This window comes from Papaver somniferum, chromosome 1 (genome assembly GCF_003573695.1).
Source record: "Papaver somniferum cultivar HN1 chromosome 1, ASM357369v1, whole genome shotgun sequence".
NCBI lineage: Eukaryota > Viridiplantae > Streptophyta > Magnoliopsida > Ranunculales > Papaveraceae > Papaver > Papaver somniferum.
Window position 1 is genome coordinate 30,375,683 of NC_039358.1, and position 18,150 is coordinate 30,393,832.

The 18,150-nt window shown below is 32.9% G+C and overlaps 1 protein-coding gene across 3 annotated transcripts; it reads right to left on the bottom strand.

Moving 5' to 3' along the window:
• Positions 1 to 15,313: 15,313 nt before the first annotated feature.
• Positions 15,314 to 16,910, bottom strand: LOC113282260. Of its 3 annotated transcripts, none has more exons than XM_026531256.1 (3): positions 16,420 to 16,910; positions 16,238 to 16,333; positions 15,314 to 15,607 (listed from the first exon to the last, which is right to left on the bottom strand). In XM_026531256.1, exons 1-2 carry the CDS (start codon positions 16,790 to 16,792, stop codon positions 16,254 to 16,256), a joined length of 453 nt encoding a protein of 150 aa, XP_026387041.1. In that variant the 5' UTR covers positions 16,793 to 16,910; the 3' UTR covers positions 15,314 to 15,607; positions 16,238 to 16,253. The 3 variants fall into 3 exon arrangements, with proteins under 3 accessions (XP_026387041.1, XP_026387047.1, XP_026387036.1); XM_026531262.1 differs by having other exon boundaries at positions 15,314 to 15,618; XM_026531251.1 differs by lacking the exon at positions 15,314 to 15,607 and having other exon boundaries at positions 15,981 to 16,333.
• Positions 16,911 to 18,150: the final 1,240 nt, after the last annotated feature.

Below are 18,150 nucleotides of genomic sequence, written 5' to 3' on the forward strand. Positions count from 1 at the left end.
GATTAGATAAAGAACCCGAAGATCTGATGAACTGCAAAGATTGATTGAACCCTGGAATGAGTAATGGGTAATCTGAACTAGTTTCCTACCATTGATTGATTAATGATATAAGTTTTGAACAAAAAAAAGTCAAAACTTTTAATTAGTTTGTTGGTATTTCGATAAAATATTGAAAGGGGTAGTAGACGGATTTCCTTTTTTTAAAATCTACCTAGATTAAGAAACACGTTTACTATTTATTCTTTGCAACCCATGCGCTTCTTATTTTCTTGAACTTTGTCTTCTTTTTTATATAAAGAAAAATTCTTTTGTCTGACGTGGTGACATTACATTCAGTTTTACATTTTATAAGAATTTAAAGTGTCATATGGTAAAACAATGGGTTTAAAATGAAAGGACATATAATTCAAACTCTTTTTTTTTGCCAAATCATAAACATGTCTTTCATAAGAATCAACAATCTTTCACAAGAATCACAATTGTCCATGTTTTTCAAGAAAATATCACATTTATTTATTGTATGTTTAACACATAATACATATTTTTATGATTAAGTTAGTATTATTGCATATAGTAGATACAATGTGTTAATATAAAGTGATCCAAAAAGTCTTATTATTTTATAAAGTTTTACGTCGATATGTTTTCTCTTGTTAAATATATATTTTTAGTTCATCTTTTGGTTCTATTACATTTTAAAACAAAAATATAATAAATTAACAAAAATAAATAATAAATATTTAATATTATTAATTTGATAAATAAACAATAAAGAAAATTACATGCTTTTGGTTGGTAACCTAGCGACAAGCTGGGCTCCAACACCTTTTTGAATAGCGGTACCTAATCTATAAAAAAATAAAGCTACCTGACTTGATCGATCTGTTACAAAATCCCAAGATCTTCTAGAACCCCAAAGAATGATTGGACAAAAACTCTGAGAAAAAACACAAGAAAAGTTATATCAAAATACCAAACTGCAGAGTACAAACCTACAAATACATAGGTAATTAACCAATTTCATCATCTTGCTTTCTGAAATTTCATCATCTTGTTTTCTGAAATTTCACAAAAAAATCACTAACCTTGCTCTGAATCTGTTTTTTCGCCCAACGTTTTCTCTGCGCTTGTAATTGTGAAAAATCTTTTCATCCTTAATGAATATAATAAGTACTCTTGATGCTGAACATTACTTGTTTTAGAATTATACCATTTCTGTACATCCTACTCCTATGACCTTTTATAGCATTTATTGTTTTCTTCATTGAATATCTCTCCTAACCAACGACATTAAGCTGTTGTTTTGATTTCATATTCAAAGTATGTTTGAAACTGAGGAATTACATGGTGAGTTTTTTTTTTTTAAGTTTGAGATTTTTTGATTTTCTCATTTACAGAGGGAAATTTAATCGACTAGATTATTTTGAGTCAAAACAATTTTTATCGAGTTGAATCGGGACGGGGCTGTGTGATTTTACGATTTAGAGAGGAAATTCATCAAGTGGATCATTTTGAGTTAGATAGATTTTTTATCTAGTTGACTAGGGATGGGGACGTAAAATTGGTATGACGTGAAAGAAGCATCCCAACCAAACAAGACATAGGATATGCCTAAAGAGAGTTTCATTTTGTCCTCCTTGTAAGCTTCTAACTAAAGCCACATTTTGGGGATGATCTTTTTTCTTTCTTTCTTAGGACCACTTGTGTTGTTTCCAATTATGATAATGCAGATAAGGGATTGAATACAAAAATGCATTTCCGACTAAAATAAACATTTGGGGTGTCATAGGGTAGTTTTGTGAGTACCAAACCAACTGCATCATTTTTACTTCAATTTTCTATTGCACCATGTTTATTTGGGTGTAACTCATGATCTGAATCCGACTCGACGGAAATTAGATGCAGATATAATTTATTGTCTCATTTTTCTGATATATGAATCGAGGTCTGTCTCGGATAATACATCTAACTCGACGCTATTTGAGTCAGGTATAATTTTGTACCTGACTCGCTAGATACATATCTAACTCAATTCAAAAGCATTTTTTTATGATTTTACTAATTAATAACTTTTGAATCAGATGTAGCAAGCCAATTTCAGATGTAATGAGTTAGATCCAGGCTAATCAGTTGAGTCAGAAAAAGACAAGCAACCTGTTAGACAGTTAAAGGTAGCTAGAGTTTCAAAAGATTAATGAAGCAGTCATAAGATTTCCTATTTTTGTTGGTTGGTTTTCACAGTCTCATCCATTAATAGGTCTAAATGTGTAACAAAGCACATGTAATCTAAAAACCTCAGCAGATAAAGACGTTTTATATTGTTAATTGTGAACTTCATATCACATGAGAATGAAATACCTTTTCTAAGGGGGAAAAAACATAAGGCAACAGTCGGTGCCTCTCACTCATCTAGCTTAAGATATGATCATAATCCTCTAATATATAAATTCAATGTTTAACATGATTAATTGACATTTTCAAAGATCAAATTTGTTATTACGAGTATGTGACCTCTGCGTATGACCGTAAATATGGGTGGTGATAAGAAAAAGTTTCGTGGTCCAAAATTTTTGCAGGTACCGACCGAGCGAAGCGAGAGACGGGGGACCTTCTGTATGGTCACTTTTTTGTAAAACCAATGAAAGAAGAATGTGGCTTTATGACCAAACATAATTCTGTGAAACCCAATTAATCTCGTGAGAAATAGGCAACCCTGGGCCTGGATAGCTATTTGCGCTTTTAACCAACAACCATCAAAAGGCCCGCAGGATAAATGACTTCTCTTGTTTTACAAACGAATTTTTAAGGACCAATCTCCTGTTGGGGACCGTTGTTTATTGTGTCCTAGAGTTAGAAAAATACTAATTTGCCTTTATTCTAATTTGAATTATGTTCAACTTAATAACCACCTAAACTTAATCATATATATCTAATCTAAATAAAATCATCAACCATAATCAAAAAGAAAAACGTGAGAGAGATGAGAGGCAGCGGAAATTTTTAGTTTTGATTTTTTTTATCCTTTTCATCTTCCATCTTATCGTGACGTTCCTCGTTCCATTAGATATATATGATTAAGCCTTATCTTATCCTTTTGAAATAAGATAGGGCTGAAATAGAAATCTAAATAAAATCATCAACCATCACTTTCAATTCGATTTTGATTGAAAAAATTGAGTAGAAATCGTCAAGATAGGGATGAAATAGGAGTTTGTGAGTTATAGTAGCTTGTTCGGATAGGAGTAGTTTAAAAAACACCTGGTTTTCTAACCGAACATTCTGAAACCAAGAACACGAAGAACACTTCGGCAATTACGAAAAAAATTCGTAACCGAACTCTTATATACAACAAATGCTGAGTTTGTTGGTTCGCAAAAAAATAAAACCTAACCGAACTTCTATTTGAAAATAAATGTGTTGTGTTTGGTTGGTTAAGTTATTGCTAACTGAACCCTTCTCTGAAAACCAATATGTTGAGTTAGGTTGATTAGGTTAGTTGGAAATTTTTTTCCCTAACCGAACTCTACTCTACAAACACATATGTTGAGTTCGGCTTATTCGGGAATCTTTTCTCCTAACTGAACAAAGAAAAAAATCTATTTAAGCAAATTTCGGTTACCTGCGTCTTCAGAAACATTAGCCAAATTGCGTTTCCAGATAAGTTCGGATACTTGTTATTCAGATTTCGTAACCGAACTTTTTGGACCTAGCTGAAATCTACTTAATTTTTTTTTCATTTTTCAGAAAGTTTTGGACAATTCAAGCAACATTAATGAATACTCTAGGAGATGAAGGTTCTGATTCGGAGGAACTATCATCACTCGAATCAATCAATTCGTATTTCATCAATCTATTTTTTTTTTTCTTTTTTCCATCTTCTTCCACTTTACTCATTCAATAATTTTTCATTTTATTAAAAAACCAATTTGTTAATTTAACCTCACTAATCACACACTAACTAATCATTATACAAACTTAATTAGGAAGGGTAATTTTGATATTAACATAAATATTTGGATAAGGGGTGACTTAGTTTTACTTCAAAATGTATTTCCCAAGATAAAATCACGGTCCCAAAAAAACAAAAACCCATGGTTCCTAAAAAGTCGTTCTTTTACAAAGCAAACTATGACTACATGCCAATATTCGCCTACAAAGTTAATATGAGATGTTGGTCCCACAATGAAACTATCTAAATGCTCTTTCGATGATTTGTTTATCCCAGGTTCTTAATAAGGTCCATATTTTTTCATCGGAAAAAGAAGAAAAACAAGGTCTATATTTTTCTTCCCAGAGGACAAAGGCCAATTCGTCACCACAATTAAGTGGATACTATTACAAAATTATTAAACTTAGAAATTCATTATAGAAATTATTCTTCGACATATCATCCGGATATGATGAAAACTTATTACTCTCTCTAGTTTTTTTAAGCTAAAGAGCGAGCCACATTATTACCAAAACTTTTTTGTGTTGCATTAAGGCGACATTAAGAACTTTATCCTATTATAAATACCTTTAAAAACTCTTAGTCTTATTTCGGAAGGAGAAAACTCAATGACTTGAACATTAGCGGATAAATGTTTTCCTCTGTCACTTTTAGAAGCTGGGATATCCAATTTATTTCCAATTTTGACAACCTTTTGTCAGGCACGAGGGAAAAAACTTATCGGTTATGTAACTCAAGACAGATTTTTCCTGTTTTATCTTTCAAAAAGAAAAAAAAACTACTAGGAAATTTATTTTTAAATCGAAAAAAATTATATGATTGAACGAATGAACCTGCACTTCATTCTCATTAAGAGGTTTTACTACAGCTTCACAGTTTAATTCAAATACTATTTTCGAGGACCAAAGTGTTTATAGGATGCGGAGAATGTAAAGACCCTCGAGACCGGCCAAATTTACATCATCTAATGACATAATTAATCAAATTTAGATATTAATTTATGTTAATCAATAAAAATAAAATATTAATTTATGTTAATTAATAAAAAAAAGTTGATCAAACGGTTCCCTTAGATAAATTTCGAAAAGTTATGCAAAAATTGACTACGAGATCACGTCATTCGAACATCGAACGAAGAACATATGACAATAGAAAGATTATCATGCGTAATTTGACCTAGAAAATTTTCAAAGAAGCACATATTTTTTATTTAATTAAAGCCCAATTTGTTAAATTAAGAGTGTAACTAAGGTGTCATAAAATTTGAAATTCAAAATACATTTCCTTTTGTTAATATCTAACTAGATGATAATTGAACCCTAAATCTCAATTCTCTTTCATTATGGCTCCACAAAAATATGATGTGGACAACTCTGATGAGAGTATTACAAAATAACCTTCTCTCATTGATTTTATCCCTATAGTTAACATCAAAACTGAATCTATTACATCTCATTTTTACCTCTCCTACTTATCCATGTTTTACCTTAACCCCCACTTCCTCGACGTTTACTATGTACTGCTGATGATAAAGAAAAAGATTGATCTTTCAAACTGTTAATCTTTCCTCTTCCTACCCACTGTAATTAAAACTAACCTCTGTAATTGGTAAGTTTAGTTTTTTATCAGAGAAGGAGTCGAAGTTTTAAGATAAGTTTGGTTTTTTAGGTTTGCATACTAATTAGGCTATTAAACCAAACAATCATTGTAGGATTCAGAAAGGCATTACATGTGATGATCTGAGTTCTCTCAAATATTTTGGGTAATCTTATCTTGATAGTTTAAAGTTCCAACAAGTTTTTTTTTTTAGGTATCTGTAGAGATATTCATTTCTTGAATGGGATTATGATTTTTAATCACAAATTTCATCTCTTTAATGGGCTTATCATTTTTAATCACAAATTTCATCTGCTTGGATTAATGGCATAATGTTTCGAATGAGGCCTGCTTTCGATGTTTCTAACTGTTGAGTTTTTAGTATTTGTTAAATTGCTTCAGCCTTCAGCAAAAAAACATTTAAAGTGTATACACGTCAAATTAATGGCCTGTTTGTTGTTGATGGTTTTGCATCAATCTTTGCTTATATTTTATAGCATAATTATTTTTTTTTTATTTGATGTTAGAACCATTGCATAAGAAGGCACAAAAGTATGTTTCATATAAATTTAGAAAACCTAAAATGGCATATTACTTGTTGGCTAATTGTATTAAATTTATAAACTTAATTCTTTGTTGTTGAATTTAGGTACAAAAAGGAATTGAGACAAAAAAAATGATGTGAATCAAGAAACAATTTTTGAAACAGTCGCATCAATTCAATCAAACATAAATGATCCCTCCCGTGTCATCCGTCTCTCTTGGCAGCGTCAGGTACTTAAAATATCTTTTCAAATGAATGAAAACTTATTTCGATTGGACTTTAATATCAGGCGATATGATGTCAATCTTTTTTAGTAATATTATTTTGACATTATTTATGGAGTCACTTATTTCTTCCCCTGCTTTAAGCATGTTTTGAATCCTCAATTTTGAAGGATTATCGCTTTCTTAGACTTTCATTAATTTTTTACTCTTTAGATTGCTCATCCCAGAATTTAAACTGATTCTTGAGGATAAGTAGCAAAATTCTTTAGGGGGTTAGCTAGAATTTTAATTCACAACATAAATTAGTATTTGTAGTTTGTTGCTATTATGGTGTTGGAAGAAAAAATCTGTGTTAATATTTTTTCATGTGTCAAGAAACTATATAATCTACATAATTATTGATATTCATCTTCTGGTCATATTGTATTTCAGAGTTTAAGTGGCAATACATGTATGTATGGGAATGCCAGAAGAATCAATATCATGTGACTATTATTAACTCATTCATTGCACCACCAGATGTTACAGAATACGACTTGAGAAAACACCGGATACTTTCGCAAGGTAAAACTGTGTACTCTGGATATTTCGGCAAGCAGACACTTCTAATGTATATTCTGAATGTAATAGTTCATGCTCGGAAGGTATGTCATATATGCATTGAAAAGCATGAACAAAGAATCTTCCAGCTAATTCCAATATGTTCCTTTAAGGAATTATATCTTATGTAAACAACATAATCTTTCAGCTAATTTCAATATGGTTTTGACAAGAATCGGAATTGGTGCACAAGATTCAAGAGACGGTTTGCTGGATCGATCGTGGTTGAGTCAGTAAATTTTTTTATTGTATGTTCTTTTTTTTTTAATTATGTTCGGATAAATAGTTAAGATTTGACAAAAGCATTGTGATTGCTTAGATAAATAGCTCTTAAAAAATTGGTCATTGTTAGTGATTATGGTGACATTTCCATTTTTAACGAATGATTCTTAATTTGGGAACCATTTTTTAAGCATCTCTTTGGATCATCATGGACATTTCTTATCGTCCCTGTGGCGTAAGTATACATGGTTGGATTCCTCATGTTTGATGATTATGCCATTTTTTCTAACTTGCATTTCAATGTTTTCTTTGTCTTTTATTGTATTTGTGTATATAATCAAAGTAACGTGTTTCAATCCATAGTATTTGTTTCTTCATGTGCATCTAAGTTGTGTCTTGGTTAGGAAAAATCTTTTATAAATGGTTCCAAAGCCTTTTCTTGTTGTTTTGAGAGGGAACAAAGATTACATCTTCTAAGGAGGAAGCAAATGAATTTAAGGAATTCAATCAATTTTTATAGAGTGCAACGTCTGAATCAAGAATAGTGACAACACTTGATACTAGAATTTGTACCTCAATATCATGCCCCTGGAACCTCATAAGACGTAGATGTTGAGGAAAACATGGGACACCTTATATGCCACAATTTAGCGTCTCGACAACTAAGGATATGATGTATACGGGTAGGGGAGAGTAACAAAACAAACCATATTAAAACTATCACATGAATGATTAAAGAGGATGATTAGCTGCTTTATTAAGGTTTATTTGAATGACTGTGTATGTTTTTTTGCGGTTAATTGTCGATATAAACAATTATTGAGGATAAATTACATGTCACGGACCAATGATTTTTTAACTCAGAGTCACATCTGTATCAGTTAGTTGATTTGTTTATGAAGGTTATAATTTTTACGATGCGTCAGCTAATAAATATATTACCACCCGATGACACATATATTAAGACACAAAAAAATAAAAAAATAAGAAGGTTTATATCTGATGCAAAGCTCTGGTTACAACCTGCAAACACCTTTATCTTGGAGTCATATATGTATCATCAACCTCATAGTCTTTATTTGGTCGAATCCATTCTTTAACCTGCAAACTAGTAATACTATTAATATTAGAAGTTTAGAGCTACGAGCATAACCGTTACACTGCTGAATTAATTTCTGAATTCTTATAATTGTGCTTTGATTTTTTGGTTTAATGTTTTGAAAGGTTACATTACAGTTATTTTTTCGTATGTACGTAACAAAAAGTAAACATAAGTTTGCAGGTAACCCATGATTTTTTAGAAGCAAACCAACTAATAACCCAATTATGAAAAGAATTAATCTGAGCACTTATTTCAGCAATATTAACATTTATTCCTAACCAAATGGCTCTAGTAAAGGTACAATCCAATAATAAATTAATGATCCATGGTATTAAATTGTTGTTACATAAGCTATAATGATCATATGCCATGTTTATATCTAGCTATCTTCTGCCTAGTGAGAACAATTTCCTTTAAGCATTTCCAAGTGAAAAGCTAAATTCGATGGGGATTCAATTTTCCAAAGATGTTTCGAGATTTTCCTCGGAATAGGATCTCTATAGTAATATGATTAGTCATTATATATATTTCCTTGTTATAAACGCTTTTCTTAGAAAACTTTTCTATTCTTGAGGTCCCAAATTAGAAAGCCTTCTCCAGTAAAAAGTATTTTCATATTGAGAAACATAGTGGCACAATCCTGAGAAAAGATAGAGCTAAAATTAATATCAATATTCCAAGTTCCTGTTTTAGAAAGAAAAAGATGAGAAACTAAAGTGTAACTATGAATGCTAGATTAACATGCATACCTAACCGAATTACTCTCGCAAAGATCTAATACATAATAAATGATCCATGGTTTCTAAAATGTTGTTCCAGAGTTAATATGTTGTTTTATGATGAGCATTCTTTGGCTTTAAAATATAGTACATGGACAAGAAGTACCCAAAGTATTTTCCCAACATAAAAAATCTCTGAAATAATTAAAACTCCATCCCACCAACAGAATCATCAATGGTTAAATGATACATGCTCTTCTATGAAAACACAAATGTGAACTTCTTCTTTAAGATATATATCATCAACTGTTTAATAGAAATCTTTATCTTGGAAAGAATTTTATCAAACTTTGCAATGTTGATTTTGCTAAAAGAGGAAAAACAAATGAAATTATAATCAAAGATCAACTAAGAATTAGAATAGAATTAAGAAAAATAGTAGTCGGTGTGCATTTGGTTCCTATGACCGGTAAACTAAGTTAAACTAAAATGGATAAAACTAATTCATGATGTCATTACTAAACAAATAAATTTTTAAGTTGAAACTAACACTAAATTAAAAAATCATATTCTTCTCTTAACTAATCAACAACCAAAAGAAAGCAATAACAAAATAATATATAACTAATCAAATAAATGCATATTCATTACAACTCGAATCATATATTCACTTTACTTTGATCTCTAAAACCTGTTTTTCTTAGTTAGAATATTCTAATAATAGAGTTCCTTCGTTTGATAGAAGTCGCAAAAATGGTAACCGGGAATGCAACGTTTGTTTATGTTGCTTATTTGGAAGCATCAACAGTCCTACAACATCATTATATACTTGTCCCATACTAAGAGACCCAACATTTCTATACGTTGCTTAGGAAACATTGTGATGCTAAACATGCTTGTACGGTTGTACCTTACTAGTGGAAATATTAATGATGTTGCGATAGTGACACTATTATCCAGTGAATCTTCCTAAAGGAAGCATCGATGTCCCTTCCTCAGGGAAGTATCATGATCGATTCTTGTCGCAAAAGCATCTAAAATTGGAATACGTTAAAGTGGTCCTAGAATTCGAGTTGCAAAAATTTCAATAAGATATATATGTATATGGAAGAGGTGTTGGTTGAAAGCTGAAAGTTGAGAATGTTTTTCTCAAAGAATTGAGGATGTTTCCTCAAGGAAGCATCAGTTACGCACGACCTTATGCATATCTTGCGAAGTTATTTTTGGCCTACATGGACTAGAATTTGCTTGGATTTGGCTTGCAACACGAAGTTGGTTTTAGTTGCTAGTCGCGACGTTGATGAACTATGGTCCGTGCTTAGTCCCTTTAAGGTACAGAGAAGGGTACGTAGGCATCCTTAATGAGATGTGTTAGAGCATAACTCGGTTGAACCCACCAAGTGTTGGTATGTCAATTTTGGTTGTCATATTTTAGTGTGTTAAAACTTATCTAAAGACACTTGATTATATACTAGAGTCAACTTCGTTTAGGTTAGACTAGAAAGTCTAGGAATATTGAGACATACAAGTTTACTCCGAAGACCTGGAGAATGTGAAGAAGAAGCGAACTACAACGACGACATCATCCTTTCTCTTCAGGTTAGTAATATTGACTTGAAATTTTTCATTCCTAACGTATCTTTCAAGTCGTGATATATTGAAAAAATAACTGCGAAGCTGTATGAAATGTACATATTGTATAATACTCTAATGATGTGACATGGTCATATTTGTATGCTCACAGTATTAGGGAATTAGACTACGAAGTATAACGCTTATCTTTTGAACTTCGTAGATATGACATCGACATAACCTTGTATATATACTGTTATGACTATGTGAATGGGTTGCGGTGAAGATTTCATATTGTTACCATACATGATGAAATAGTTGCAGCCCATTCATTGGATGCTCATAATTCCTATCAATATAATCCTCTTTTACCCATGTGGACGTAGGTATAATCATACAAAAACACGTATACCTTTTTGTTGTTAATGTTCCTCTTCGATTTGTGTACATTAAGTTTTTCATCTGAGTAATAGATATGGATACCAACTACAATTTAAAAGTTTATTGTATATGGTTTTACATAAAACCTAAAAAAAATGGATTTTTTATTCGAGTTGTGTCCTCACATATAGACATTTTTTTTGTTTAACTCCTCTAATATTTTATTCTGATTCCATCGAGAGTTCTGGCTTCATACCGTGGTTTTGGTTTGCATACTCATTTCATTGCACAAAGTCACTTGACTCTCTAAGCTACAACGACCTTTGGCTCTCTGGTCTACATCGAAGGATGTTAAAGCATGGAAGTGGAACTTCCGCGTGCTTTATTTGTCCCATAGCTCTCACCGTGTTTTACATTCTTACTACCCTATCCTTAACGCAGAATAATCATAACGAACTGATTTCACATTGATGCTAGAGTTTTAAAAAAAATGATTTTCTTATTTTTTTCTAGGAATTACCAATAGGTACTATTATGGTAGTCTTAGTTAATGGCAGGTCCACCACTAAAGCCCAGTAAGCATAGGTCCATAATTAAAAGAAAACATGAAACTGGACCTAATTTTTTAAGCCTAGGTCATGTACACGTGCGGGACACATGTGACGTATTATCATAATTCCCAAAACACCCCGCAAGTTTTTTTAAGCTAAGAAACACGTTCGTTTCTTTTTCATTCTCTCAATTTATGTTTTCAGAGAAGAGCTCTGCAAGTGAAGATTATTTGAGGTCCTTGTTCGACTCATGAGTTCGAGCTCTGCAAGTGTAATCGGTAGGTGGATTTTTTGTTCTTACGATATTAATCATCACAACGATTTTTTGTTCGAGCTCTGCAAGTTTTATTCGAAGTTTTTCCAGTTTTTTTTGTTCGATCCATGGTCTAATCGTTGTGGTGTTTGATTAAGATTTTGATCTCCATGTTTGATTTCTTGATTATTTACTAGATCTAGATGAATAATCACGTTTTTGTTTCATTTCGTTATTAGATTTGATCTAACTAGTTCCATTTTGTTGTTTTTAGGTTTGTTTTTTTGTATGAAACAACAGTACGTATATCCTGTATTGACAGAAACCTAGCTTATTTTGAATGAAGAAGAAGAAGAAGATGCATCGTTATGACTTACGACAAGAAGATTTGTTGTGTTTCCATGTATGTTTTCTTATCATCTTCTTTGATTATTTTTTTCGTTTTTCTTCTATTGATTGTATTATGAAGATGAAATCGATTTTCCTGACGTTTTTATGTTTTCAGGTTTTTTACAGTTTGTTTTTGTGTATGAATTGACAGTATATATTTGGTGTACTAATATAAAATTCTTATGATTTACGAGGAGAATATTTGTTTTCTGTTTCCAGGTATGCTTTCTAATCATCTTGTTTGATTATTTTGTTCGATTTTCTTCTTTTGATTTGTTTTTTTGATTGTATTCTGATAATCAAATCGATTTGATTGACGCTTTTATGGTTTTTAGGTTTGTTACAGTTGTTTTTCGTGTATGAATTGACAGTACATATATGGCGTACTGATACAAAACTCTTCTAATTTTGTTTTATTTGAAGTTTTTCCAATTTTTTTGGTTCGATCCATGAATATGTATGTATAATACTGATAGGAAGTGTTATTTGCTGTGTTTTTGCTCCTTTTTTAGTCTTACCCTTCAGTACTTATGTGAAAATACTGTAATATGTCTTTCGATTCTCTTATTTTTCATAGATCTGTCACCTGTTGTTGTCATACTGTTGATTTGTAGTTCATGAATCTTCAGTACATATATCGCATACTGATAGGAAGTGCTCCTTGTTATGTTTAAGGAGAAGTGAAGAAGATGCAGGCATACAGTGGAGCTGCAATAATGGGTGCTACTGTACAACAACCCAATATTTTTACTAAAGGTTCTTCAATTTTTTCCCCCAAGTTGGGTACTACTACTGCGGATAGATTACCTTCTCAAGTTAGGCAGACCCTGAAGTACGTTCAATAATTGATAGTGAGAAGAATCGTCAGTTTAACAGCTTGGAGCTCATTGCTTCAGAGAATTTTACATCTCGCGCAGTGATGGAAGCTGTGGGTTCTTGTCTCACAAACAAGTATTCATAAGTTCATGGTAAAAGGTAAAAATGGTGCTTAATGTTGTATTTTTTCCCTGTATTTGTATTGAAATGCATTTGATCATTTCATTCTGCAATGTAGGTACTATGGTGGCAATGAGTACATTGATGAGCTAGAGACACTTTGTCAACAAAGGGCTTTGGCTGCATTTCACTTAGACCCAAAGAAATGGGGAGTTAATGTCCAACCTCTGTCTGGTTCTCCTGCTAACTTTGAAGTTTACACTGCATTTCTCAACCCACATAACCGTATTATGGTAAGTTGAGGCCTCTTTCTCTTTCTCTCCAATTTTTTGAAATCAGTTTTGAACCCCTAAGGGATGTAATCAACTCTCCTTTCAAAATATGGGGATGTATTAATTTGTTCATGTAACTGGCACAGGGTCTGGATCTTCCTCATGGAGGTCACTTGTCACATGGATTTATGACTCCTAAAAGACGGGTATCTGGGACTTGAATCGATGCCCTACCGTCTTGATGAATCAACAGGTGCTGCTTTGCATTCTTATATTGTGTAATGACTATGTGGTCTTATTGTTGTTCATTTATAATTCGTTGATAATTTGCATTCATTACCAAATTCACTTGCAGGCCTTATTGATTATGATATGCTTGAGAAAACTGCCACCCTCTTTCGACCAAAACTCATCATTGTTTGTGCTAGTGCTTATCCTCGTGATTTCGATTATCCTCGAATGAGAAAGGTATACACATATCTTTTGATTGTCAACAGTTGTGATTCTTAGTGATCAGAGAATCATACTAGTTAACCCATTACGCACACCTAATTCCCTTTCCTGCTATGTTTCTTGAAGATTGCATATTCTGTTGGGGCTTTTCTCATGATGGATATGGCTCACATAAGTGGTCTCGTTGCTGCATCTGTACTTGCCGACCCATTTGAATACTTTGATGTTGTAACAACCACCACTCACAAGGTACACCTAGTCCCATTCATGAAGTCTGCAAGATTGCAACTACTGACACCAACACAAGCATCATTTGTTTTTATTGGTTTAGGTTCAAGGGTCATGTTGTTTACTATGTCTTCTGTTTCAATTTGCAGTCATTACGAGGTCCCAGAGGTGGCATGATTTTCTTCAAGAAAGATCATGTTCTTTGGGTTGATATGGAATCTGCGATTAACAATGTTGTTTTCCCAGGGTTACAGGTAACTAAAACTGTAGCGGTTATTTGTGATTTATCATTGGTTCAACATTATAACATTTTTTAGGTTTGTTACAGTTGTTTTTCGTGTATGAATTGACAGTACATATATGGCGTACTGATACAAAACTCTTCTAATTTTGTTTTATTTGAAGTTTTTCCAATTCTTTTGGTTCGATCCATGAGTATGTATGTATAATACTGATAGGAAGTGCTATTTGTTGTGTTTTTGCTCCTTTTTTAGTCTTACCCTTCAGTACTTATGTGAAATACTGTAATATGTCTTTCGATTCTCTTATTTTTCATAGATATGTCACATGTTGTTGTCATATTGTTGATTTGTAGTTCATGAATCTTCAGTACATATATCGCATACTCATAGGAAGTGCTCCTTGTTATGTTTGATTCAGTACGTATATGAAATACTGAAATAGATGCTCTTTGTTACGTTTGATTCAGTACTGGAATTGGATGTGGAGATGATCTGGAGCTGCAGTTCAGAACTTATTGCAAGAAATGACAGATTTTGAATGATAGGAACATGAGTTGTTGTTGGTTCAGATTTGCAAGCTTGTGAAATCGGTGGTGGTCTTGATGAAGTTACAAATTGGTTGTGACGTGTGTTTGAAAGAAGGTGTGCTGCAAATGGATTTGGAGGAACATAGAAGGTTGGGTTGCTACATTGTATGATCCTACAATGTATGTGATGTAATACGTTTTCTAATTTATTTATCATTGATTCTTACAGATTTGTACTCTACCTGGAAGCAGTGCAGCAAATATGTACTCGAATTTGTAAGGATTCAGATATATAATTGGATTTGTAAGCAGTACGACAGATATGTACTCAAATTTGTAAGCAGTATAGCAAATATGTACTCGAATTTTTAAGCAGTGTACCAGATATGTACTCAAATTTGTAAGCAGTGTAGACACACACGTTTGGTAGTAATGGGCATTATGGACATTTCCATGTTTTAATTAATTTTGGACCTCCGGATAAAAAAAAATCCGATTGGACCCTACTATAAATAACTATATGGGCCTAGGACCAAACAAGAAATTTTCCTATTTTTTTTATGTCGTTTCAGAGAAGAAGGATACGATTTTACGACCCCAAAATAGCATTTTGCGCAACGACCGTCAAAGGTCTGCGCAACGGACGACTTCTCTTCTTTAACAAAGTGACAAATGCACCAGTGTTTACTGGGCCTGATTTTATGCTTTGAATTTTGGCTTAAGCCCAGGGTAACCAACTACTCTTTAAGTACGGGTATTCCGACATTTTTAGTTCCGCCACGGCAAAGCCAACTACTCGTCGCACTTTTTCTCCCACGAAGTTGACTTGACATCAGAGGTTTGGTCCTGCAACGAAACTATCGAATGAAATGAACTTTCGGTACACCGCCACAACTAAGTTCATTTATGAATGAGCTGTTCTGTCATAGGCATTCTGGTTGTAAAGTGGGCATCAAAAGTACCCAAAGTCTTTTTTTTTCTCAACATCAAAAATCTTTGAAATAACTAGGTAATTTTAATTGACCAACAAAGTCATGATTATAGTATCAAACAGACTTAATGGAAGAAATGTTAATGTGCATTTGGGTCCTATGACCAGCAAACTAAGCTAAACTGGATACAGCTGGTTCATGATGTCATTCCCAAACATTCAAGTTGAAACTAATTAACTAAAAGAATCATATTCTAACTGATCAACAACTAAATCAAGCAACCAATATAATCAAGAAACGCATATTCTTTACAACTCCAATCATATGTTTATAGCATCTTTGTACTAATTATTTATTTAATTAATAGTAATAATAATTAATTAGAAGTTATTATCATCTTCTTTTACCAAACCAACCAAAAGTCAATCCAAAACACGTCTGTTTTCCATTATCTTTTTCAGCCATCACAAAAAACTGTTCCAGCAAAATGATAGCACCAAAATTACAAGAACAATAAAAACCTTGATTAATTGTACATTCTTGCCTGATTATGATCATCATCAACAAGATTGTCTTAACGTACAAGCCACCACTTGTGCCCACTGCTTCAATCTTGTCTTCACTATCTGTGGATTCTCACCTGCATAATACAATCACAGTGATTAAGAATCTAAATGAAAAACAAGTCTAAAATCAGTTATTTCAGACAAATTAAATTGAATTTACCTGGACTAAGAATTGTATGAGGACTACCCATAGGTGAAGCATGATCAAATTCGGGTATAGACAACGAAGACGAAGAAGACACCGCCGACGAAGATTTGTTAGTAGCATAATAAAGACCTAAAGCAGGTAAAGTATCAGATAACCGATGATTTAATTCTACATCAGGAGAATCAAAACTAAATCCTAATTCAATACAAGCTTTAAGCTCTTCAAGATCTTCATCCGTAACACTTTTTGTTCTTCTACTTCTGTTTTTATTAATCCCTTTCCTTCTCAACCAAGCATCATCACGATCCGTATCCGGCGACCATGATTTCTGTTTCCATAGTGGAGATGGTCGACTTGGTATAATCCCTGTATTCTTCTTCGACATCAATATCCCTCCGATCCTCTGTCTATATAATATATATACCCCACCCCTGGTAGGGGTTTTTGTGGTCACTTCTGACCTCTCCTCTCACCTAAAAATCCTAGTTTCTTCTTCTGAAAAGATGAATTTCCATGACTATTTAAAGGATGTTATTGAGAGCAGGACCAACACAGTAGGGTGAAATGAAGGGTGGAGATGAAGTTGTGCTGTAAAATGATGATTCGTCCGCGTCATGGTGTCATGTCCAGGGTGTCTTTTATTTTTCTTTCTTGAGTTTGAAGCTTTCTTTGTTGTTCTTCTAGTTGATGTGCTACTTCTGAAGTCATCATAATAACCGTACTACTACAGCTATTATTAACTGTCTATTTTTAAAGTTTTAGGTCCCATTTTTTTGGTAACGGTCTGGTCCCGCCTTGATGGTAAGTCGATTACCGCGTGAAATTTTACAGCGGAGTTTCAACCTACTTTCTTTATAGTGCTTGCCGTTCTTTAAAAAGGTTAAGACGACTTCGGTCTTGACTAAATTTAATCACATTTTAAATATTGTTGAAATCGGCTTAAGAATGAATCTAACTAATAGGAGTCGTGTTTAGCGGCGGTTTAGAGTTTTGAGTTCATATGATTTGAGGTTTGTTAATTCTGCATGCATGCATGACTCTTAACTGAGAGTCTTTGTCTAGTGATTTGAATTGATCAAATGACAGGTCTTGACTCTTGAATTATGACTCTTATTATCTCCATACCGTGATCCGTATATGTCCGGCTATATTCCCTTTTCTATGAAACCCAAGGAATCAAAGATGATAGTCGGACTTGAGAAAGTGTATTCACGGTCACGGTCCTCATGGATATTATTGGAAAAACATTTTGAATTCGGTATACAAAAAGATGGAGGGACCTTTAGAAAAGTAGTGGTCAACCACTATCATCAAGTCGTCAATATCAGAAAATGGTACCTTCTCTACTTCCTTTTTGCCAACCCCAAGGACGAATTAGCCAACCTTTTTACTCCCGTCACGGCACATACGTTTCTTTTTCTTCTACGTAGCATCGTCTTCATTTGAAATATTCCTTAATTACTTGCTCAAAACGAAAATCCTGGTTTTCTTATCAAGTTTTGAAGATTGACTAAACTATGTGTTTATTTTACCGCTAAATAATTTAAATTAAAATTTTTATGTCCGACTTATTGGCGCAGTACCAAACTCATGTCAGCTACAACTTTCCTAGTTGGTGAATATCTGCATATATACTCTGTCGTAATATGTCATCACACTCTTGCTGTACAATATTTGCAAGATATCTTTGTTTCCATTTGTAAACACCTCTGTGATATATAAATACAAACAAACACTTCAATG

Coding starts and splice junctions, on each gene's coding strand:
- LOC113282260 (XM_026531256.1), bottom strand. CDS start 16,792: ATGTCGAAGAAGAATACAGGGATTATACCAAGTCGACCATCTCCACTA. Junction 16,334..16,419: donor TCATACAATTCTTAGTCCAG/GTAAATTCAATT, acceptor TGTATTATGCAG/GTGAGAATCCACAGATAGTG.